Source organism: Leptopilina boulardi, unplaced genomic scaffold, assembly GCF_019393585.1.
Source record: "Leptopilina boulardi isolate dan_hultmark-lab unplaced genomic scaffold, ZJU_Lbou_2.1 LbouV2_179, whole genome shotgun sequence".
Classification (NCBI taxonomy): Eukaryota; Metazoa; Arthropoda; class Insecta; order Hymenoptera; family Figitidae; genus Leptopilina; species Leptopilina boulardi.
The window spans coordinates 1,160,545-1,187,162 of record NW_026137728.1 but is presented as its reverse complement, the minus strand read 5'-3'; the positions used below and the strand labels follow the sequence as shown (position 1 = coordinate 1,187,162).

The following is a 26,618-nucleotide window of genomic DNA, read 5'->3' as shown; positions in this document are numbered from 1 at the left end:
ATTTAAAAAAAAAATTTTTTCCCTTTTTTTCACGATTTTGATTTAAAAAAATTTTTACATGATTTATTAAAATTTTCAATAAGTAAAATCTCTGTGAATTTAGTAAAATCTTTTATATTTTCGTTAATTTACAATAGGTACTGTTATTTTGTATAATAGTGGAACAAAAAACTTGTGTCAATATTTTTTTTAAGTCAAAATTTGTTTCATAAAATTTACGTTTTTCTATTCAAAGCAAAAAATAATAAAAAAAAAATACAAGATGCATAATTTTGCCAAAAATTTGAAGATTTATACAAGTTATTATTATAAAACATTTTTCTATGATTTTACAAATTTTTACGAATATAAAAAAAATATTCGAAAAATCGTTTGTTTAAATAAACTGTTTTTATATTTTTAACAAATTATAAAATTTTTAAAAAATGTAAATTATTAATCGAAAGCGGTGTTAATTGAAAAAAAAAAATCCAAGCACTAGAAAAATTGATTTTGGATATTAAAAAAGAAAAACAATTTGTAAAATCGCACACAAAAATATTTATAACAATAAATTGTATAAATCTTCAAATTTGGCAAAACTATTTAATATTTTTTATTTTCTTTATTGAATAGAAAAAAGTAAATGAAAAAAATGTCGACTTTTCAAAAAATATACAAATTTTGACTTAATAGTCAATGTACAAAGTCGTAAGGAAGCGATTAAATTAATTTATTAAAATCTTCAATATTCTATTTTTTTTTTTTTTTTTTTTTGATTCATTGAAATTGATTTTGTTTTCAAAATATATGTATATATGTATATATATTTCCAGTCAAATATAATTTGTATATAGATAAAAATTGTATAATGTACTTTAATATTGTTCAAATTGCTACATTTAATTTCTATATTAGTTAAAAATTAAATTCTCTTTACAGTATAAAATTTTCTAGTACATATTTTCTAATATGCTTTCATTTTTTCTAGATTAAAAAAAAAAAAAAAATCAAAAAACTATTATTTATTATATCATTTAATTTACTAATATTAATATCTCATCACTATTAATTTATTATCAATAATAATAATAAAAAATATCATTATTAAATTATTTATTAATTTTTCATTATATTAAGTATTAGTTATTAAATAAATAATTAATTATAACTAAATTAATTTAATTAATTAGGCAAAAAAAATTGAATCTTTAATTTACCTTATTAAATAAATTATTTAGTTAAATTAATTAATTGAATTGTCAATATTATTAATATTAATAAATATCACTATATATTTATATAAACGAATATAATTCAAAATATATATATATATATATATTGGTAAAAATCTAAGTACGTTCTAACTTTTGTGTTTTTGTCATAAAAATCAATTCAAAATATTTTAATGAGAAAATCATTAAAATTAATTAATAATTTCGAATTTCTATATAAAATGAAAATTCAAATTTGATTTTAATTTAATTTTCATTTTATATTTTGCATTAAAATGCATAGAAATAATCATTTAAAAACTATTGTCTAAATTCAGAAAGAATTTGAATACATTATTTTCTTTCAAATAAAAAGTATTTCAAAACAAAAATACTTAAATATTTATCGACTTCACAAATTATGAGGCTTGTTATTTTCATTTTATATATTAGATTAAAAATACATTTTTATTTGATCGGATTTTTAAAAAGAAATTTAATGTGTCGTCAATTAATTTAAAACAGCTGAAATAAATTTAGAAATCGCGATATATACAAAAAAAAAAGCATTTGGATTATTATTATTTTCATTTGAAAATTTTTAATTTTAATTAAATTAAAGTTTGCTATACTTTAACTAATTAATTTAATAATCCACAATTTTCGTGTCGTTTTGCATTTATAACAAAAATACCAAATAGGTAAATAAAATAACTATAAAAAAAAAGAAATCGAAAAATTATTTTAAAAGTAACAAAAAGCAGTAAAAAAAACGAATAAAAAAAAAAATTGTATTAAAAAAATTTCAAATCATAATTGTAAATTGATAAATTTGATTCAAAAATTAAAAAAAAAGGATTCAATTTTTAAAAATGAAAAAAATTAAATTAAAAATATAAAACAATTTTTAAAACAATATACATTAAATTAATAAATTTCAACTATCGATGATTTTCCATCTCTGTCAAATTGACTAAAAATTTCAAAAATCAATTATTTATCGACAGAAAAAAAAATAACAAAAGATTCAAAGCACAACAAATTTTTTTTTGAAAGAAATGAAGTTAATTTTCGTTTTGTTATATATTTCAGAAAAATAAATCCTCAATTTAGAAAAAATTTTTCTCCAAACTTTGTTTTTTAATATAAAAAAAGTTGTTAATAAAAAAAGTCTTTTTAAATCAAAGAAAATTTCATTGACCGTATATAACAAAAAACAAATTTTTTTCTTGAATAGCAAAAAAAAATTACATAATTACAAAAACACAAAAATTTCGAAAATAATTCATATGAAAAACCATTAAAAATCAATAGTTTTTCTTTATATAAATATAAATTATATTTAAATATATGTACAATTTTTCACCAAACTTTCGTTGTGAAAACAAAAAAAAAAAAACTTCTTTGTCGGAAAATGAGCAAAGTTTAGTCGTGGAGTTATGATTCCAGTTAAAAAGAAGTGAAACTGGAAATATAGAGAGAAAGAGAGAAAAAAATGTTATTTTAGTGAAATATTACAAATGTAAATATTTTAAAAATATTGTACAAACGTAAAATTTCTGTCCATGAAAAAAAAAACAAAAAAAAAAAAAAAACTATATAGACAATATCCTCTAATAATATGTGTGCTCACGACAAATTTTGAGTGAGGCATATTTCAAATTTTTTTTTTTCATTTTTTTTTCTTTTTCCTTGCGCGAAAATATTCCCAATAAATTTTTATCAAGTGAACACTTTGGTACTGACACCATATTGAAAATAATTATTTTATATATCAAAGAAATTAAATAATAATAATATAATTATTACAATAATAATAATAATATAAAATAAAAAAAATGAGAGTGGATTGAGCTCACGATTTTGTTAACTGCGATATCCATAGACTCGAAATTAATTTACAATTGCTATATATATATAATATATTTATATATATATATATATTTATATATCAAAGATTGCTTTTTTCAAGGACTTAGATCTACTGAGCTAACACTCCAAGATCTCACTTTTTGTATTTACACTAACATGTTACATGACATGACAATAATTCATCATGTCGTTTACACTTTGTTTTGTATTTTTTTTTGTTTTTGTTTGTTACGTACATAAACATTAAGAAAACATAAAAATAGTTTCTTAAATCGAAGGGAACTAAAGAACGCATGACGAGCGACTAAAATAATCTCTGTACGTTCATTTATATTTGTGTGTGTGTGTGTGATTGTTTTTTTAGTACAAGTTATTTTATAGAGCTCACAAATCATGCGTTTTTCCTTTTCTTTTTTTTTTATTATTTTGTTTTGTAAATTACTCGGCTAGCTGTCAAAGATAATTAGAATATAAGTTTTTTTTTTTAATTTTAATTTACGCTTTAAGGACGCGATCCACGTGCAGCTTCTTCCAGGGCACGAACTTTAAGGTCGCGCTCACGTTGTTGTCTAAAACATATTACTCGTTAGATTTTTCACTACAATTTTTTTTTTTATTGTAAAAAAACATCTTTGATTTTAGTTTTATTTTACAAAAAAAAAATCTCCTATTTTCTCCTCCCTATTCTTTCATTATGCGAAAAAAAATTTCGTTTTTATTTAATTAAAAATTAAACTCAATATTAAATTAAATATTAAATTAAAAAAGAAATTAAAAGAAAAATTATACATTTCAATACAAGTAAATTAAAAACGAATATTTAATATTCAATAATTGTGAAAATTTATTTTTATTAAAATTTTCAATATAATATATTTGAATCAAAATTTTCAATAAGGGCTCAAACCGTCGTTATTTTTACTCACTTTTCGAAATTAGAAAAATATTTGAATTTTCATTTCATTTATTTTACTCGGCTAATTTACTAATTATACTTTTATAATTATAATACTTTTACTTTTTTTTACTTTTATAATACTTTTACTAATTTTGTCTAAAAAAAATGTGGTAAAATGGAATTTTCATGTCGCGGGATTTTTTAAAAAATAAAAATAAAAAAAAAGATGTATCAAAATTACATTTGCCTATATGAATAACGTGCTGTGATTTTTAAAAGTTTAATTTACAATATTCACTCCAACTATGGCCAAAGTTTATAAAAAACGTTGTCTGAAAAAATAAAAAAAAAATAAACATATATTAACAATTTTTGCAAAAAAAAAAAAACAACAAAAAATTACAAATTCTCAAAATTTTTAATCTTTTATAGGTTACAATTTTTTTTAAAGATAAAAATAAATAAAGGAATCATTCCATTATAATTTACCCAAACTTGTTGCGGTTTATTTAAAAAAACAAAAAAAAAAAAAAAATTCTGTTACTTTTATGGAAATTATTTACTTTTTTCAGTAAATTTGAATTATTCTTTTTGAAAGGAGACAAAATAGGAGTTCAATTATTTTCGAGATTAAAAGAAGAAAAAAAAAAATGTGCTTCTATTTTGATTATTGATTAAACCTACCTTAGGTACTCTTCGTGATGGACAAAGACCGAGGCGTGTGGAGGAAGTCTATCTCTTTCTACCATAAGATGACGTTGAAGCTGTTCGTGATGGGCCGCCATATCCGCGTACGGTCTTCCAAGAAGTTCCGCTGGATGAAGACCCATCGTTGGATCACGTGGTATCATTCCAGGGCGTGGATAATTTGCTCCTGCGGCCGCTTCATGAAATAATTTACAAAAATATACAAATCCAAAATAAAATCGGAAAATCCAAAATACAAATCCGTCTAATAAAAAATTTAAATCCCAAAGAAAATATGTACAAAAAAAAAATTCATATGGAATTTAATATTTACTTTGAAATAATACGTATTTTAACCTCGAGACTTGTTAGCAACAATTTATTTTTAAATTACCTAAATCTTAAAATATTCAATAATTATTATTTGGCAATAAATTTTGACTCAAAAAAAAATTTTTTTTCTTTGAAAATGGCGTTTAAAAAACCAAAAATGAGTTTTTTCATTTTTTTACTGAGAAAAAAAATAGTAAATCCTTTCTAAATATTTTATTTTGTAAAAAAACCATTGAGTAGCACTATTATTAAAATAAAAAAATTAAATATTAAAAACAAAACATGCTTAAACATTGTTTTTTTTTTGAGAATTTATACCATTTACAATTTATCATAGTACCGTCACCAAAAAAAAAAGTAAAATAAAAATGCACAAACCAATTTTTTATCAGAGAAAAAAATCACTAATTTAATCTAAACCAAAGGAAAAAAAAGTATTCTTAAAAAATTACAATATATTATAAAAAAAAAAAATTGAAGGTAATTGAAATATTAGTCAATTTTGATAAAACTGAAATTCAGTTACATGCAAATTTTATAAATTTTGATCAAATAGAAAATTGTTCAAATAAAGTTTCGAAAATTTTTAAATTTAAAAATTTTCCAAAAGTAAATTTCATCAACTAAAATTTGTACAAATGAAAATTTGTAAAAGAAGAAAAATACAAAAAAATTCGATGTTTAATCAATATTGAGAATTCCGTTTCGCAACATTTTTTTTCTAATTATAGATTCTTTTTTAAATATTTTTTTTTTTAATATTTACTTTTTCCTAAAAATATTTTCTTTATTTAAATTTCCTAATTATTTTTTTCATAAATTATTTTTTTTGAATATATAAATTTTCCGAATGCAGTTAATTTTTTTACGACATTATTGATTTGCATTTGTTTTTTATTGCGCATTTCTTTTTTTTTTGATTAGTAAAAATTATAAATATACCAAATTAAAGTAAAAAAAAAAAATTAATCATGGATTCTGTCTCGAAAATTTTCGAGACTTTTACTTTTTACTTTTATTTATTATAGAATTTTGAACTTTGAATTACAAAAAATTTCTGTTCATAAACAAAATAAAAAATAATTTGTGCTTTGATTTCAAAAAATTGCTATAAAATATAAATAAATCATTTAAAAATTAGGAAAAATTAATAGATTTAGGAATTATTATTATTATTATTTTTTTTTTTTAGAAAAATTGCATTAGAAATGTATATTTTCGAAAATTCTAAAATTAGGAAAATGAAATTAGAAAAATCGAATCAAAAATAATTCGGTTACTGAATGTTATATTGACTTTCGTTTCGATTCAATCAAAATTACATTCAAGTAATTTTTTTTATTTTCAAATATCGAAACAAAACAAAATCGCTCTCTGATTCTCCGCATTTTTATTTATCCGAATTCTCATTTATCAGAATTTCTACAATTATTCTAAACTTTCATTTAGCCAATTGTTTATTAAAACAAAATTTTTAAGAATTTTTATTTAGTATAAAAATTGGAAAATTCTCTCCGAAATATATTAACAAAAATGCAATCAAACGGAATTTTAATCATACAATTTGGTCAACTATAAATTCGGACTTTCTATTTTTTGAATACCAAAAAAAAACTAGAAATTCGTCCACTTGAAATTTTGACTAAATAGAAAATTCTATATTATTTTAAAAATTCGCTGATTTTATCAAATGGGCAATTTTTATTTCTCCCAAATATAGAAATTCCAGTATAATTTTTTGGAATTTTCAATAATGGAAAAAAAAACATTTACATAAATTTCTTCATTTTTGTCGAAAAAATAATTTTCTTCGTTTTTTTTTCTTTTTCTTTTTTTGTTTTGTAAGAATAATTTCACTTTGAGCAGAATAAATTTCCTATTGTGTAAAAAAAAAAAATGAAAATAAATTGACATCACTGATCATTTTTCTGATGCGCCTCGACTCCTTACCAAGCAAACGATTTCCAGCTGCAGCCGCAGCTGCTTCTTGCTGTTGTTGCTCCTGATGAAGGTGCAAATGAGTATGCGCATGAAAGTGAGTACACTCAGCCGATGAGAGACCAGCCATCTGCAATCGGACCATCGGATCGGCAGCTAGAGCAAGCCACTCATTCCGCTGACATTGTTGATGATCCGCTGCCGAATGGCCAGCCCCTGATCCCGATCTAGGAATCGCTGGCCAACCGCCAGTTGCAGTTGTTATTCCTAAACCTGACAGTGTCAAACACCATCATCAAAAATATTGGCTCCTCCAAGTCTCCAATTATACATTTTTAACTAATTTTCATAATTTTTTTTTTTTTTTTTTAAATAATAAAATAATTTTGATAAATCTCTCAAAAATTCTCTATCGTTCCATCAAGAAATATCCGATCATTTACAAATTTTATTTTTAATTATTAGAAGAAAAACGAGTCGACTGCCTTCGTTAAAAAAAAAAAAATGTTTTTTTTTTAAATACAATAAATTAAAATGAAAAAAAATTATTTTTATTAAATATTTCACTTTTTCAAATTTTATAACAATTTTTTTTGTTTAATAAAATAATTTATTTTTTAATTAAATTAAAAATTGAAATTAACAAAAATATTGTCTTTTTAAAATTCTCGAATTGACGTTTTGAATGATTTGTAAAATCAATAGCAAATTTGTTTATTTTTACTTCCGTTTTATTTTTCTTTTACTAACAATTGGTAATTCAATTCTGCAGTCGAAAATACATTTTCCTAATTGAATCGCTGAATTTCGAAAAGGGCTCGTCTCTGAAAACCGTAAGAATTATTTTTAATATCAATTTTTATGCGAAAATCACACTTACGCTTTTTAAGCCTTTTTCGAAATTCACCGATTCTATAAATTTTTCTTGATGGCAACGTCGAATCACATTTTTTTTTCTTTTTCCTTTCAACAGGAATGAAAAATGGTTCAAAAATTCAGCTCAAAATTTATCGTTCCTTCTCCTTATTATCAAAAAAAAAATATCACTTTTTTGATCCAAAAACAAAAAAAAATTTAATAAAATAATTTCATTGTATTTATAATATTATTTATTTATAAAAAATTATAAATACAATCAAATTAATTAAAAAATTATAATATATATTATATTTATAATAAAATTTTATTTATCATATATTTTTTTATAATTGTATAATAAATAAATTGAAATAAATAATTTATTTTTGCAAATAATAAACTTTAAAACTTTTAAAAACTTTGTAATGAAAATGAATAATAAAATAAAAGAATAAAATTTAATTCAATATTTGTATTTCTTAGATTTACTTTTTTGAAATATTTTTTACAAGAAAATAAAATAAAAAAAAAAAAAATTCGACAATCAATAAAAGAAACTGAAACTAAAAGAAAGAACGAATGACAAATATTGAACGAGATAATTAAACATATTTCTAATTTCATATCTCTGTGGTCGATGATTTTTTTTTTTTATTAATTTGAAAAACTATTTGTTTCTCAATTTCAATTCTCAATTTTCAAAAAGAAAAAAACAAAAATTTACTCGATAATTCACAAAAATTCGAATTGGAATTGAAAAATTGGTTTTAAAACTCATTTTTATGAAAATACGTGAAAAATTTTTTTCAAGCTCATCAACATAAAACATTTAGTTATGTTAGTTAAATTTAAAAAAAAATATAAAATCGTTATATTAAAAAAAAATTACTGAAAAAACATTTTATTTTTATTATCATCATCAAATCACTAATTTGTAAAATCTTAATAATATTTTTTTAATAATAAACATTTAACTCAACATGACATTAATTTTGATAATTATAATATAATAAAAATAAATTGAACATTATATATTATTATTATTATTATTTATCGTTCACATCTCCGAGCATCAATAAAAAATAAAAATAGAGATATTCAATCAATATCAGTGGGCAGAGTGAATAAAAATAAATTTACTTATATATATATATTTTTTTAATATATATTAAAATACCCTAAGCTCTTGGAGGAAGCCACTATTTTTCTAATTTTAAAATATTTCTTTCAATCATCATTATTTTGTTCAACATTCATTTCTCTTTTCAAATATTTTTTACACATGGAAATTTTTTCTGCTCGAATGAAATTCTTCAAATATAAAAAAATGCCTATTATTATTTTTTTTTTTAATAATTAAAACATTGACAAGTTTTAATTACATTCAAATAATAAAAATATCGTTAATTTTTATTATATATTTTAACTACGATTTGCGTGACAAAATTTTTTATTTTTTTTGAAACGCCACCATTTTTTTTTCTTTTCTAAAGAATAGGTATATTATAAAAAAGTATTTCATACTTAATTATCAAATTTTTTTTCGAAACTTCCACAAATTTCGTGAGAAATCCAAAAAGGATTCAGAATCGATTTTTTATTTACAATTTTTAAATTTAAATTCATTTTTTCAATTTAAATTCAAAAAAAGAATAATTAAATATTATTATCAGATAGAGTAAATATAAATCAATGTACACCAAATGATGCCGATTATATTTTTCACTCTATTTATTCAATAAATGAAAATAGTTTTTTTTTTTTTTTTTTCGTTAATTCTAGAAAATTTTTTTCAATTTTGTCGATGAAGAAAATTATTAAATGGAACTAAATTAACAGAACGGATTTACTTAAGGTTATTGGTGCAGAAAAAAAATAATTCCGTTCTGTCTTTTTTTTTAATCACTTTATAAAATAGATTTGAAGATTTAAAAAAAAATCTTTTTAAAAATAAATTTTTATAGAAAAAAATTTTTTATGTCAACTTACGTTAAAAAAAATAATTATTTTTTCAAAAAAAAATTTTCCAATTTTTATAAAAATCTATTAACGCTTATTTTTATTAATGTAAAATTACATTTATTATTTCCTCACATTGGAGAGAAACAATTCAAAATTTGTCAATTTAAAACGAAGCTAAAGTAGACAAAATTTATGATAAACGATTTTTAAAGAAATTTAATATTTTTTTAAAATGAAAAATTCTTTAATTTTTTGCTTAAAAAATATTTTTTTATAATTTATTGTTTAATGAATACGACAAAAAAATATTTTTTAGGCAAAAAATTATAGAATTTTTCATTTTAAACAATTATTTCTTTAAAAATCGTTTATCATAAACGTTGCGTACTTCAGCTTCGTAAAAATAGAAAAAAATTTTTTTTATATTCTTTTTTAATTCTTGCTCTTTTATTTTTTTTCGAATTTTCATCCCTTGATATTCAATAATATTACGATTAAGTAATAAGAAAAAAAAATTAGCAATTAAAAAAAAAAATTATCAACTAAAAATTTTTTTTTTTTTTTTTTAATCTAATTCTTTCTCATAATGAGAATTAGAGATTAATACATATATATTGATCTAGTTTGGAACGAAAGGAAGGTATTATTTACACTATATATCATACCAACTATATATATATGTATATTAGTTTCTGTTTTAATCATTCTAGACAGTGAGGAACTTGCCAAGCATGCTTCTATTGTTTTCCCCACTATTTCCCATTACCAGGGAGATCGTTCTGCTGGATCTCTTGACATTTTGTATATAACAGACTTTAAACTATAGACATTTATAATATATGTAATATAATAAGAAGAAAAGCAATAAGGACTTTCTAGTTAAAAAAAAAAGAAAAAAAAAATGTTCTACACAAAACTTAACCGATATTTTATATTCAATCGACCTTTAAATATCCATTTTTCCTTCCCGCTTTTTTTTTCTTATATTTTTCCTAAATAATTTTTCTCTTTATTTCTTTCTTTTTTTAAAATTTTTCAAAAATGTTTTCGTTTAATATTTATATAAAAAAAAATACTTTTATTTTCTTTATATTTTTCTATTTCGAAACCGATAAAAAAAAATTATACGAGTATTTGACAAACAATCATTATTACAATAATCAATTACTCAATTTATTAATAATTAATTAACAAAGCAGAGTGAAATCTCGTGAAAAAAAAAATATTTCAATAGTTTAAAAATAATATTATGCAATTAAGTAAAATAAAAGAAAAGAAATAAGAGTTATTTTTGGTGATACATATAAATAAATAAATAATAAAAAAAAAAAAAAATACAGCCACTCACTAATTTTTATTCACGCTACCCAATAGTTTGATTGACAAGTATAAAGATCATTTAATGACTTTGAAAATATTTTGATAAAAGCATCACATGCAAATAAATAAATTTGTAATTTTTTTTTCTGTTTTTTTTTCTTTTTTAGAATTTCAAGTTCCACAGAGACAAAAAGAATTAAAAAAAAAATGTGTCTAGATAATTTAAGGAGATTTATGAAAATAGTGCGTTCGTGTGTAATATATAAATATAACTTTCATACTTTTCTCAACACCCATTATAATATACGTTTTGCAAAGTAAAATGTAAATTAGGAGATTAAACTACGAAAGAGAAAAAGTGTTTGACCTGATTTTTCAATTTTCACGAGAAGAAAGTTTAATTTGTCTTTCCAAGATTTATATTTTCACATTTAAATTGCAATAAAGAATTATACAAATTTATTATGAATAATTTTCTGCTTTCAATAATTTTTAATTTATAACACAAATTATAATTATTTAAAAAAAAAAAACTATGTAAAAAAAGTAGTTGTTTCTTTTTATAATAATTAAAATAATAATTTTTTTTCAAATCATTTCTTTTTAATAAAATAACAATTTTTTAAATAATATAATACTTATTTTTTTTTAATAATAAAATAATTACAATTTTTATGAATAATAAAAAAACAATGCATGTTTATCTCATAAAATTCTAATAACAATTTCCGTTTTTTATTTTGTTAGTAATGTAAAACAACACAGAGTGAGCAATTTAGAAAAACGATATTCATTTACGACAAGGTTAAACATTATATATGTTTTATTACATAATTACAAAGATTTATTCATTTGACCTTTAAAAAATTTTAAAGTAAGATTTAATCGTTTGACCGGAAAACATTTGTAACTTATGTAATATTTTGCAAATTATTTATTTTTGTAAATATTTATTAAAAAATTATTATTCTCAAAAATAATTAATATAATTATTGCCATTTAATAAAAGTAATAATAATAATAATAATAATTTGTATTATTCATTAATTAGTTATAAATTGCAGAAAATATTCTAAAAATAAAAAAATATTCAATACATAAGAAAAATTAGGTGCCACTTTTCAAATACTTTAGGTGAAAATTTCTACTCCGGACAATCAAAAAAAAAAAAAAATTCCATTTTTCTACTATTTTTTTTTTTTTATCTAAATTAAAAAAAATATTTAATGCATGTTAAATATTTTGTTTTATTTAATTTAGAAGAAAAATTAAAATAGATTTGAGAATCTATTTTTTGAAAGTAATTTTTAATTTTTTGATTATCCAATTTTTACAACACACACTAAAACAGAGTTACTCTAAATATTACAAATAGTCGATTCGAAAAATTCAAAATTTTTTATGTGTTTTTTTTTTGGAAATTTCAAAAAGACTATTCGATCCAACATGCGAAAAAAAAAATCTCCCTTAAGAAAATGCGCACCCCAATTTCCAGCTCAGTGAAACAATTGCCACATAATTTAATTATTTTCAAATTGTGCGTTTGCTAAATAATTGATTTTTTTCACAAGTTTATAAAATTTTTCAATAAATTTAAATTTTTCCTCGTGTCAATTTTTTATTTTAATATCAAAAAAAAAAAAATAATAATAATAATAATAAATTCATATGCAATAATAAAATAAATAATTTATCCCCATTTCACCGAATTTATATATTATATTTATTGAATTTTCAAGTTACTTAATTCTTTCTAAACCAAATTTTCATTTTTTCAAATTTATATTTAATGAAATTTCTACATAATCGAATTTTTCCTTGGCTGAATTTTAAGATTTTATAGTTGATCAAATTTCCCTTTTCCCTAATGGAATTTTTAACCAAATTTTTCTTCCACTAATTTTTATATAACCAAATTTTTATTTAGCAAAAATATTATAACTAATCGAAAATTCATTTAGCAGAAGAATTTGGCGTGAATTTTTTTAATTAACCAACAAAAATTTACAAATTATTATTGTCCGGATGTGAGTTCATTTGAATAAAAATTTTCTGAAATAAAAAAAAAAGAGTTTAAATAAAAATTAGGCCAAATGAAAAGTAGTTCTAATAAAAATTTGATTAATCGAATATTTGACCAATTTGGTGAAATGAAAATTCGGACAAAAGAAAAATATGAATAAATGGAAATTGTGTTTAATAAATTTTTAGTCAATTGAAAATTTAATCATAATGTAAAAGAAATGAATTAACAATTCAATTAAATACAAATTCGATAATATGGCAATTTTGTCAATTAAAAATTAGAACGTATAAAAATTGGGTCAATTGAATAGTAGATTAAATCAATATACGGTTAAGTAGAAATTTGAACAAGTGGAAATTAGATTTAATAGCAATTCGGTAAAATGAAAATTTCGCCAATCACAAAATTTGATTAAATACGAAAATTGATGAATTAAAAATTCGGTTCAATAAAAATTCAGACAAATAATAGTTCGTTTAAATAAAAATTAGAGGTTTATTTAATATCTTATGAAATGGAAATGTAGTTAAATAAAAATTCGCTCAAATGAAAATTTTTTCACTTGAAAATATGAAAAAGTGGAAAATTAGTATTTCTACAAATTTTTTCTTGCCAATTTTTCTAACAGAATTTAAAGTGATTCGAATTTTTAAATGATAGAATTATTAAAATGAAAAAAATTTTCGTTTGACCGAAATTGGAAATAACCGACAAACAATAGACAGAAAAATTTAGTCAAGAATTTAAAAATGAAGCAATCACAATTTTCTTGATAATTTCTAATTACTTGATTTTAAAATTCAATCCAAAATCTTTCTATAAATTATTGTTTTTCGGTCATTTACAATTTTGGACTAAGGGAAATTTGGCGTTTTAAAAATTCTATCAAATAGCAATTTGTGCAAATAAATATTCGATGAATTAAAAATTTAGGCATTTAAAAAATTTATTTAACATAAATTTAAGATACCGTATTTTTATTTGACATAATTTTTGTTTTATCGAATTTCTTTTTATCCACCTTTTGTTCAAAAGAATTATAATTTAACCAAATTTTAATTTAACAGAATTCTTATTCAACAGAATTTTCGTTATTCGAATTATTTAATGTCCGAATTTTTAATTTATCGAATCTCCACTTTTTTGGAATTTTTATTTATACGAATTGTTATTTGATAGAATTCTAAAAACAACCAATTTTGCATTTGACAGAAATTGCAAATGACCGAATAAACAACCGTCAGAAAGATATCGGCAAAATTTTTAAAATAAACCAATCAGAAATTATTGAGAAAATTGTAATTAGTCTATTCTTTAAAAAATGTGCCGAAATCTTTCTGACTTTTGTTTGTTCAGCCATTTGTAATTTTTGTCAAATGAAAATTTACTATTTTAGTAATTCTATCAAATAATAATTCGTATAAATAAAAATTCGGACACATGAAGATATAGATAAATTAAAAATTCTGACATTAAACAATTCAAATCACTAAAATTCTATTGAATGGAAATTTTGATAAATTAAAATTGGTTTAAATTATAATTCTTTTAAATTTAAAGTTGAATAAAAAAAAAATTTGGTAAAATAAAAATTCGGTATCTAAAAATTATGTTAAATAAAATTTCGTTTACAAAGAAAGTAATTCAAATGCTAATTTGAAAAATGAAAATTCGTCTAAAAAGAAATTCTATCAAATGAAATTCATACAAATATTAACCCTAAAGTTGCATCCCTTAAAAAATTCCTGTTGAAACTTGTTCAGAGTTCTTCACTGACCATTCTCAATAAATATAAGCAAAATCCTCCGAGCGCTTTTTTTTAAATTCCACTTCTTGTGTTTTTTTTTAACTCAAAATTTAAGAAAATTGGTTTTGATGATTACATTACTTGGTTTTAAATGGTCCAATTTTGTTCAAAAAATATAAAAATGTCTGATTTTAATCGGAAATTAGTTTAGAGTTCCATGGAAAATTTCCAATAAGAAACATTTATCTTTTTTTTACAATAATTTTAACTCACAGGGTGTCTAACAACTGCTGGGAAAAAAATTGCCTGACTTTTCCCTGACCAAAATTACACTAAAAAATTTTTATTTTGATCAAAAAAAATTTATTTTGATACAATTACAGGGTGTCTAACAAGGATTGAGAAAAAAATTCCCTGACTTTTCCCTGACCGTTAGACAACCTGAATTAAATCATTTACCTGTCTATTATCTACTAATTTCTTATGTATTTGAACCAAATAAATAATGTTTAATATAAAAAATAAAATATTTAAGTGAAATAAATAAACTAATTGGAGACATATAAATATTCTCAAAATATAATTCAAAAGAATTTTTATGGCGTCAAATTATAAATTATCAAATTTTTATTTAGTAAAATTATATAAAGCAGATTTTCTAGTACATCGAATTTCAAATTAATACAATTTCAATTTATGGGAATTTATGTCATGAAAAATTGCATAAAGAACAATTTTTATTGACAAAATTGTTATTTTAGTAAATTTCGATTTATCAAAATTCTGCTAAATAGAAATTCTTTTAAATCGAATTTTAGTTAAATGTAAATTGAAAATTTTGCATAATATAAAATTCAATTTATACAATTTTTCTAAATAGAAATTCGATAATTTAATATTCGACGCCGTTAAAATTTTTATAAGTTAAATGTGGATATTAGCAATTAAATAATAAAATTTATTCGTATTAATGAATAATTTACTTTATTTGAAGTTGAACCGATAAAATAAAATTGTATCAAATAATTTTTATTTTTATTAAAAAACCAAATATTTCACTGAAAAAAATTAATTAATTGTTATCCAAGTTTAAAAAATCATTTATTAGATTCAATAAATATAGTAGTAAATAATTATTTACTTAATTAATATAAGATATATAACATGGTTAATAATTGAGTGTGAAGGCCAACTTTTTAATTTGCATTTTCTTTGGGAAAAAAGTAAAAAAAATTTTAAACTAACAGTTACTTTAATTTATTCATAAAAAATTCCAGAAAATTAAAGAAATTCCCTGACTTTTTCCTGACCGTTATAGACACCCTGTCACTTCTTGTGATTTTTTTTTACTCAAAATTGAAGAAAATTGATTTTGAGCAATTCCATGGGATGTGATCACAAGAATTTTTGATGATTGGAGCAATTTTATTGAAACCTTGTGAATATGTTCCTTTGTATGTACAGAATGAAAGCCCACAAACACTTTTTCAAAATTTTTTGAGATATTTCTAATTCAAAATTTATGTCATTTTTTTTAAAAAAAACCATGTAACTTTTTTTCTTGTTATCCAAATGAGATCAATTTTTTTTTAAATTTTTCACAAAAAGATGCTAATTTAAGAAAAAAATAGTTCATGAAAAAAATTTTTTTGCCCAGAAAAAAGTCAAAAAAAAAAAAAAATTTTGAATTCATTGAGAAATTAATCTTTAACGTCCGAGATCTTTTATTAAATAGGGTAAATAAAACGAAAATATTCGGACAAAGAATAAAAAATTTTTTAATTTACTCCAACGTTTCGAAATTGAAATGATTTATTTTTTATTTGTATTGTATTTTATTTGGTTTTGTATATTTTTTTTATAGACTCCCTGAAGAGGAAATCATTTCGATTTCGAAACGTTGGAGTAAATTTTGAATTCATGTTTTGAAAAAACTATCTCTTCGATTTCAAAAAATTTTTAAATTCACCTTTCAATATTTACCTTAATTCAACATCGAGGTCATAAACATTTTTATAAATTTTCCCCAAAAAAACCCTGTTTAACTGAGAATTTTAATTTGATCAAAAATAATTTCATATCACTGAGCTGAAAACACAATCCAAACTCTTTGAAAGAAAAAGAAAACCCCAAAAAAAAAAAATAGAAAGGAAAATTTCATCCCAAGATGATGAATTAAATTACCTAATCGTTCCAATCGTTCCCTCTCGAGTTGTCCCGGTGGCGCTCCATACAATCCAAATTGATGAAGTCCCTGCGGTGGTCCCGAGGGTCCAGGCGCTAAACCAGCCGCAGCATATCTCCTATGTATCTCCAACCAATGTGGATCAACAGGCGCTGGCATTGGTCTCGGTGTACCCTTCAACAATTCCTCCTTTAATCTATCATTCAATTCACGTTCACGCAATTCCCTGAGTTCACGTTCCCTCTTCTCCCTTTCAAGATGCTCCAATTCAAGCCGTTCCCTTGCACCCGGTCCATACATATAATGAATCATTGGATCGGGTGGCGCCGGATGACGTGCAGGTGAAAATGCCGCATGTGGCCTTGCATATTCCGATAATTGTCTCAATGCAGGCGTATCGGCATAGCTACCAGGTCGCGTTGCATAACGATCATAAGGCGAAACAACCGGTTCCATTGGTCCTCGACTTGGTGGTTTACATATTTCCGGTTGTTTCTCAGGCGTTGACATTTTTCTTTGTTGCGCCGCAACACGATCACGTTCCTCACGCTCTCTTTCGGCTTGTTTTCTCGATCTCTCATCACGTTTACGCGCAAGTTTCGAGTCAGGTACTGGTTTAAACATTAAATCCGTTCTTGTACATGAATTATCATCGCCACGATACCAATGCCTCAGGAATATCGCTGATTGTGAACGATGACATTCGGAATCGTCGATACGTGGCTCGGGACTTGGACCACGATTTGGACTAGGCGATTCCTCTGGTTCGTGTTCAATTTCGGGTTCTAGTTTTGGTTCAGGTTGATGGGGTCGATGATGATGGGAATGATGATGCTGTGGTATGGATTGTTGTTGTTGCTGCTGCTGTTGTTGTTGCTGTTGTTGTTGTTGTTGCTGCTGCTGTTGTTGGGGTTGTGGTACTTGTTGGGCGGAACTTGATATTAAACAGGAAGCGGAAACCAAAGACGAGGGTTTACGTTGAGTGTTGTGTGAAGAATGGGAGGAAATTGCTAGGAGTTTATCGTGATGTAGATTCGATTGATGAAGAGGCGCGTGATGGTGGATCATGTTTTCTTCTTCGCGATTTTGAACAACGTTGGGTGTTGAGTGATGGGCGGCCATTAGATTGGGATTCTCTTGGGTTCGTTGGGGTGAGGGCGGTGGAATTGCGTGGGGAACGGGACCGTAGGGATAGGGTGGGAAAGAGGGATAGCCACTCACTGGAGGATAGCCGGGATAGTGGGGATGATAGGGATGCATTGCGGCGAATAAAGATGGATGCATTAGGGGATGATGGGGATGGAATGGATGAGCCATGTGGGGACTTGGCTGTTGGGATGGATGCATAACAGGTTGGGCCAACGATGTTGGAGGTGGTGGCGCCAGGGTTGGTGAGGCGGCAACCGATTGCATTTGTGGCACTTGGGGATTTGTCGAGTGTATGTGTTTACTTGGCGTTGAGGGTTTACTCGTACTGTCGGGATCCTTTTTGATATTGTCGATACTGGGTCCGGGGAAACTTGTTTGGAATCCAGGTACTTTCACCTCCTTGAGACTTTGCAGTGGATCGGGTTCGGGTGGGATTATCTCTTGTTTCACGAGATTTTGCGGCTCCATTGGCGGTGTACTGGCGAGATTGTAGATTTTTTCCGGCGCCATTAGAGGTGGTGGTTGTATTGGTTGAAAGAGATTTGGTGGTTCTGGTCTCTCGGGTGGTTCATTGTTTTCGGGTTGAGGTGGTAGTGGTAGACGATCGCGTATGCGGTCTTGATTACGGTCGTTTTCGCGAATTCTGTCTGGAATTCGATCTAGACGATCGGTTAGACGATCTTCGGAAATTCGTGAGTCTATTCTGTTTTCGGGTGGCATCACTGTGAGACCGAGGGGTTGTGGTGAGCCGGGCATCATTTGCATTTGGTTCATTGTTGCCGTTGTTGTCATGTTTTGCGGTATGTTGAGATTTAGAGGAGGTGGTTGTTGCGGTGGTGGTTGTTGTTGTTGTTGTTGTTGTTGCAGTGGCGGTCCTCCGGATGTTTGTGCGTTGGATATTTCGGTGTGTTGTAAAGAAAGGTTTTGTGCTGGTCCCATATTTTGTGCGGTTGTCATATTTTGCGGTAAACTCGGTGGTATTTGAATGTTCTGCGAGAGATTTTGAGGCACATTTTGACTGACTGGAGGCAGACTGCTGGCGTATTGCATACTGAGGGGTAGTGTTTGTTGGCTGGAAGGTGGAACAACGGAAGACGGACATAATTGAGGTCCGATTGATTGGGACAAATTGCGAGGTACATTTTGACTAATGTCGGGAATATTTAGAGGCGGTAGCGTTGGTGCTGTGAGATTGACTTGTTGTTGTTGTTGTTGCTGTTGTTCGGGTTCCTTTGATTCCTCGGGTGGCGTGACAGCGGGTTCAATTGACAAAGGTTCGATTTTCATCGGTTGAGTCATCTGTAATGGCACTTGTTCAATTTGTTCTTTCATTTCGGGTGATACGTCCTCGACTGGGGGCTTTTTGTCGAGGGTGTGTATAACAGGAACTGATATTGGTAAAGTTTGAATTGGCGCCGGAATTGGCGTTGGTACACGTATTTCTTCGGGCGTTGTTGTGGTTGTCGTCGTCGTCGTCGTTGCTGGACTCACAGGTTCCTCAATTGGCGCTGGCGGTGCGACTGGAGGCTGTTCCGTCGAATCTCCCTCTGCTTCTCTCTCGGGCTCATCCATAAGAGAATTACTGTCAGTTGTGAGTGATTCCGAGGGACTGTCAGGTCGCTCACCGCGTTTTCGTTTCTGAGGATCCTTTTCCTCTTCGACTTCCTCGACAGCCACTCTTTTTTGGCCCTTTTTCGGCGTTTCTGGCTTATTGGAATTCTTTTTATTTTTCGTTTTCTCACTACTTGGTTGCTGCTGCTGCTGCTGTTGTGACTGTTGTTTTTCTTGATCAGGTGTATCGGTACCACCAGTTCGTCTAGGTCTAGCCGGTCTCGGGATTTCCTTGGCCTTATTTCTCGTTCGCATTCTACCAGGACTGTCGGGTGACTCAGCTGGCACTGGGCGGAAGAGATAAGGCGGCGCAGGTGGTAATTCCCCTGACTTTTTCAAGTGTCCTCTGCATTCTGCGCAAAGTAACAGCCTATCCTTACCGGTTACTTGATAATCTTTTGAATTCGTTGAGAAACAATGTTGACACGAGTGATTTACACCATTTGTATTAGTATCCCTTGAGTCGCTGTCCTCTTCCGAATTGTCATCTTCAGTCACTGAACTGACTTCACCACCGGGATTGCCATTATTGTTGGCAATTGCCGGAGTGCCGGCGGGAGCACTTTCCGGCTCCGAAGCTTGCTCCTTGACGTTCGTCGTACTTGGAGGCACGTCTTTTGGTGGAACAGGAGCCTCCTCCTTCGGTGTACCGGCCCTTGAATTCCTCGTGTTGCGTATTCTGCGCAGAGAACCTTGAGCTCTGCGTCTTCGATGCGGTCGATTATTGTTCGCCCCTGGCGTCTTCTTCCACAAATAATAGAATTCCACGAGCTCTGGCTGCAATTCAAAAAAAAGAAAACAAATGTTATTCAAACCAAAATTTATAAATCACATTCTTCAAATGGCCATAAGCTTTTTAAATTTGTCTCAAACTTTTTTAATTGTTAATAAAGGGCTTTCAAGTTTTCAAATATTGTTCTATCGAAAAATTGAATGAAAAAAAAAAAATTACCGTATCTTTGTGTGGTAAAAGATCTTTCTTAATGCGAGAGAAATTTTTCCCAAATTGTCGAAGACCTTTGACGAATCGTTTCTGAAAAAAGGAATAATTTTTCATTATCATTTTTTTTTTCGAATACTTGAAAAATACTTGTTGAAATTTTGCTGAAAAGCAAAAAAAAAACATACCGTTTCTTCTTCAGACCATTTTTTATCGATGCCTTTTGGTACAGGACACTTGACGAGGGCTTGTAATGCTCTTGTTGGGTCATAGCCAGAATCGTGAAGGATATCAAAGGCATTGATGGTTGTATCGTCACGGGAAGCTGCCACACAACCATCATCAGTCGATCCTCCATCACACATACCAGCGAACGCGGCAATTGAACGAGCCGCACTCAGGTACATGAGAAGATCGAGATCCAATGCCATTGCTGGGACCCATCTTAGCTCTTCGCGTTCCTTGGAAAACTCAGGATCAGGAAGCAGCTCACCAGAAGGAATACCCGGCCGATACTCAGGCAATCGGGCCTGACAAGAAACCAATTCCTGTACCCAAAATTCGGGATTTTGTGCGGTTAGCACCATTGCCAAAGCAAGTTAGTTTACGCACCTACACTCCGGCTTGTTGTTTACTCTAATTTCCTATTATTCTACATCTGAGTTTTTTTAGGTCTTTTACTGTTTGTAAAAATTAGATTTACCAACGCGAAATTTTCTTCTTTTTTTTTAAATAAGTAGACAAGTATTTTTAATTATCAATTGGCATCAAAATTGAATGTTTTCAATTCAAAAATTAAGTTAATTAAAAAATAGTTAATTGTAATTATTATTAATATAATGATTTTGGTAATAAGAATATTTTTTTTTAATATTTCAGTTAATTATCTAATAATTTAAAATTTAAATCGAAAAAAAGAATTATATAAAATTTTCAAACAAGATTCTTTTGAAAAATTGATTATTAAATCATTTAAAGATAATAAATAATAAAAATAAAACAATAAATTGATAAATTTTCCAACTTTGTAAAATATTGACATATTCTTTTAATAATTTATAAAGCTGTAAATTGATAAATTTTTTTAAATGATTCACAAGCCAATGAATATGATTAATTAAATTTCTCAGAGATAAAATATTTTATATATATATATATATACTTATTGTTTATATTAGATAATTTACTTTATTTAAAAAAAAAAATTCTTAAAAATTAATCATTCAATATGATTAGCCATTGAATAATCTCTTTTCATGTATAAAATTGAAAATTAATTAATTTAAATTAAATTTTATTGATTAATATTTCAAAGACCTAAAATATTTTATTGTATAATTATTGTATTTCTTATTTTGTTAATCACTATAATTATTATTTTTTTTTTTTTACTATTTATATAATTAATATTTATTTCACATTTAAATGATTTAAAGTTATTTACAATTATTTACAATTAGATAATTAATTGTTATTTACATTAACATGATTTATATAGTTATTTTTATATATTAATTAGCAATTTCTTAATTATGTAGAATAATTAAAATTTATTTCTTCTTTCTACTGTCAATTAAATTCAATTATATAATATATTTCACCGTGACTGAAAACCACCATTTACTAATAATAATAATAATAATAATAATAATAATAATAAATTCCATTGTATTTACGAAATTTTATTTAAATAAAAAAAATCCAATTTCTTCTTTTCGTAAATACAATGGCATTACAAAGAAAATTCATTAACACTAAGGCAACAATTCACTATAACTAAAAGTATTTCTAATAAATATAAGAACAGTGTATCTATTTTTTTTTTTAAATTAAAATTGCAAAACTTATTACTACCAATAAATTATAAAAAAAATTGCCAAATATCAAACAATAGAAATCTTATTTATAATATAAAATAATTGGAATTAAGTAATAATTTAATTAAGATAAATTTAATATAATAAACGATCGTTTACAATTGTCGCATTTGAAATTAATTTTGCAATAATCAACATTTTTAATTATATTAAAATAAAGTATGAAAATAATATACGGTAATAAATAATATAAAAATAAAATAAATTATTTTTAAAAGTTTTTTCTGATAATTCGTGTTACAAATTTTTTTTTATTTCTATTGTTTGATATAATAAATAAAAAATTTTTTCCCACTTATAGAATTCTTGAAAAAAATTAAGTTACAAATTTTTTTTAAATATTTTCCAACAATTTATAATTTTTTTTTTTTTTGTTATAATTAATAATTATCTGAATTATTGAAATAAAATCAAGAATTCCAGAAATGGGAATAATTTAAAAATTGGGAAATATAAAAATAATTATACATATATATATATTTAGATCATAATAAAAAGTTGAATTTAATTTAATTTTTTTTTTTTTTTTTATGATGATGAAGAATTGATAGGAAAATATATATAAAATAAAAATAAGTACAAAAAACAAGCCTTGAGTTAGGTACGTTGTGCGGCGATATAGCTAAAGTGGCAAAAGAGTTTTTGTCAAGGAATAATGGCAAACCTGGTGCGATGGACCAACCCGAATCTCTCCCTGGGTGCCGGCGGACATCTCCCCCTCCTCCAAAGCTCCGCCGTCTTTCTCCAGTGTTTCGACTGGCTTCACTCTTCCCTTTTAGGTAAATTTCTATCATCCACCCCCTGAACCGTACATATGTAGTCTAATCAGTTTTTTTTGTTTCATCATAATTGACTTTTAAAAGATTCAATTACAGTTTTACATGCTCTTATATATTTTCGAATAACTGGATAATCAGTTAATTCGTCATCAAAAAAATTATTGTTATTAACAGAAACTATATAGCATTTCAAGGTGTCTAGTTATATTGAATTTTTTTTTTTTTTTTTTTTTAAATTCTATTTATAAATTTTATTAATTTATTAATGTAATATTTTTATTTACATTTTTAAAAAAATTATTTATAAAAATATTTATCTTTATAAACATTTTTTTTTAATTTGATAAAATAAAATAGTTTTTTATTTTTTCAAAATGAAAATATTTTAAATTTCTTTATGTTTGTAATTTATAATTATTATTTTTTAACAATAGAATTTTTTTTTTCATTTTCTTTTTTAATATTGATAAATTTATTATTTTAAATTGAATATCTAATTTTTAAATTTTTTTCCCCCTATTTTTTTTATTTAGAAAATAATTTTCTATGAAAATGACAAAAAAAAAATTTTTTCTAGAAAAAAATCTAGACACCCTGATTCTGTTACATATATATATAACTATAAAGCCAAATCTGACAATTTCAGAAGATAACAGATGCAGACAAGTTTGCATGCAAATTTTGCATGATTTTTTTTTATTCTCAATAATAAAAATTTTTAGTTAAAAAGAGAATTTGTTGTATAAGTAAAAAAAAAAAAAAAATATTATTTAATTTTTAAAATAAAATTTATTTACCTTCTATTGTAATGATATTTAATGACAATTTTTAATAGTCAATTACTTTAATAATGAAACTTAGTCTAGAAAAATATTTTGTTTAACGATAATAATTTTAATAATAAAAAAAAATAAAAATTTTTGTAATTAAAATTTTTCAAAGATGGAAAAAAAAATATTTTTTAAATTTCATTATTTAAATAAATTATAAATATAAGTATTGCGAGCAAATAAATAAAAAAAGAATAAAAAAAAAAATGTAAATATGCACACGCAATAATCGTTACTTAGTATATATCAACTTTAGTTATCTTTACGTAAATTGAAAAACAATGTTATCATATAGCTCATAATTATAGTAACTATTTCGTTTCTTTTAATATTTATCTATAAATTCTCTTTAAAACTAAATTATTCGAAATAAAAGAAAAGTCATAAAATTTTAATTTTTTAATTACACCTTAAACTTCTCTTCTCATATTACAAATTACTTTTTAATTGAACGTCACACATTTTTTTTTTTTTTTTTTTTTTGAAAGTCAGTATCCATAAAATGAAAGAATTACCTTTAATAATTTAATATAAAAAAATAATTTGAAATATTTTTTAAAAATAAAATTGAAAAATTTATTTCCATTTTTTATTCAAGAGAATTAATATTCTTTTTATTTTTGTGAAAAATTTTTATTTGTCAAAAATTTCAATTATACAAGTATTTCAAGAAATAATAAATAAAAAATTATATTTATTGCTCAACAATCAAATCTACTAAGCTTCAATAAATTGAACAACAAATATAATACCTCTAAATTTTTATAATCTAATAAACATAAATTTTTTTTTTTTTTTTACCTCGAGAAATTGTAAATGCATAAAAAAAAATGAAAGTAAAATTAAAATTCTGGCTTTCACCAAAGCTAAAATAAAAATACTTTTTCGAAATAAAAAATACTACCTATATTTACCAATACAAATATACTTTATAAAAAAAAAAAACTTTCATCTGTTTGTCAAATTGTAAAACTTTTGTTTCGATTAAAATTCAATTAACGAATATAAATTTCATTTTTTTTTTCTAAAATATCAATTATTACAGACTTATTTTTTAAGTGCAGCAAAGATTGATGAAACAACGATGAATACTTGCTACAAAATAATTTAAAAAAAAAAAAAAAAAACTCCAGAAACGTCATTTTAGCAAAGCTTTTAAAACAACAAACCAACTATATAGAAAAAAAAAATTAAAAAAAAATTTCTTTAAAAAAAAAAAAAACTCGAAGTTTGCCATTTAGATTCATATTTATCACATTGTATATAAGGACAATTAATAAAATCCAGTCTTCATAGCAATATTTTGTCTCTAATTGCCACTCGTATTCGATGCTTGCTTTTTCTACAAGGAAAGTTACATAACCAACAAGTAAAAATTATCTATTATTGCCTAGGAAACAAAATGAAAAAAGGATCAAAAAAGTAAAAAAAAAATATTTTTGATCAAGTGGTCTTTAGTCACGGCGAAAGTTTCTAAAATAATTGTGTGTGCGTGTGTGTATATTTTATTATTTTTTTTTTTTTCAATGGTATATATTTGCCTTGAAAGCAAAGCTTCGAGAGACGTCGCAACTTGTGACAATCGGGATGACCGAAAAAAAATCTCGTCTTTTCAAAAAGTCGTAAATAATTCACTAACACAAGCGAGAATGCAATATAACCATTTAACCAATAAGGTGCCTCGTGCACCATGACAATAAATAACGCTTCACTGAAAGGGGGGCCCCAGTCAAAACCCAATAAAAAAAAAAAAAAATACAGCGAGCAATTAAAAAACCCGAACCATCTGCGAGTAATATACAATTTTAATAAAGAATTTTTCACATTTTTCCCCAGACACCTGATTGTCGCAAATGCGATTGCAAAAGCGTGCATAACGTATATATATATATATAAAATAAAAAAAAAAAAAACGGAAACTTATTCACTCACCCAGAAGTCACAAGTGTGCCTCAGTCTTGAGATGTTCGCATTTTGTTTGGAAACCGATCAGTCCGGTCGCCATTCAATTCATTCACCTTGATTTTTGCACAACACTGACTTGTGAATAATGAAACTAGTTAGGTCGACGACGACCTAATTACGGTTGAGAATTGTAGAAAATATATATCCTTGTAAATAACGTCAACCACAACACCCGAGGGAAGCCATCTTGTACTGCGATTGACTGCGATGACTGCGATTTGTTTCGCTTTTCTTCTCGTGGGGGTGTGTTCCGATTCCGTTTCGTTCCTATTGACATTCAACGTGTCTGTGTGTGGTAACTTTAATCCCTTTTACTGTGTGCGTGTAAACATATGTATGACGTGCATTCTCTTCACTGATTCACCAGATTCACCGCACCAACACAAACAAAACATTACGCTTCAAACGTCAGGAGCGTAACAATTGAATAAGGATCCAAAAAGGATTC

The 26,618-nt window shown here is 25.1% G+C and overlaps 1 protein-coding gene across 7 annotated transcripts; it reads right to left on the bottom strand.

Moving 5' to 3' along the window:
• Positions 1–3,262: 3,262 nt before the first annotated feature.
• Positions 3,263–26,561, bottom strand: LOC127277793 (arginine-glutamic acid dipeptide repeats protein-like). 7 transcript variants are annotated; one of them, XR_007842409.1, is made up of 9 exons: positions 26,138–26,559; positions 23,261–23,397; positions 20,908–21,267; positions 20,732–20,812; positions 17,019–20,556; positions 6,934–7,194; positions 4,648–4,846; positions 4,205–4,295; positions 3,263–3,634 (listed from the first exon to the last, which is right to left on the bottom strand). XR_007842409.1 is itself a non-coding variant. In XM_051299170.1 (8 exons), exons 2-8 carry the CDS (start codon positions 23,306–23,308, stop codon positions 3,568–3,570), a joined length of 4,536 nt encoding a protein of 1,511 aa, XP_051155127.1. In that variant the 5' UTR covers positions 23,309–23,397; positions 26,138–26,561; the 3' UTR covers positions 3,263–3,567. The 7 variants fall into 7 exon arrangements, 6 of the variants coding, with proteins under 6 accessions (XP_051155127.1, XP_051155124.1, XP_051155129.1 ...); XM_051299170.1 differs by lacking the exon at positions 4,205–4,295 and having other exon boundaries at positions 20,908–21,249; positions 26,138–26,561; XM_051299167.1 differs by lacking the exon at positions 4,205–4,295 and having other exon boundaries at positions 26,138–26,560.
• Positions 26,562–26,618: the final 57 nt, after the last annotated feature.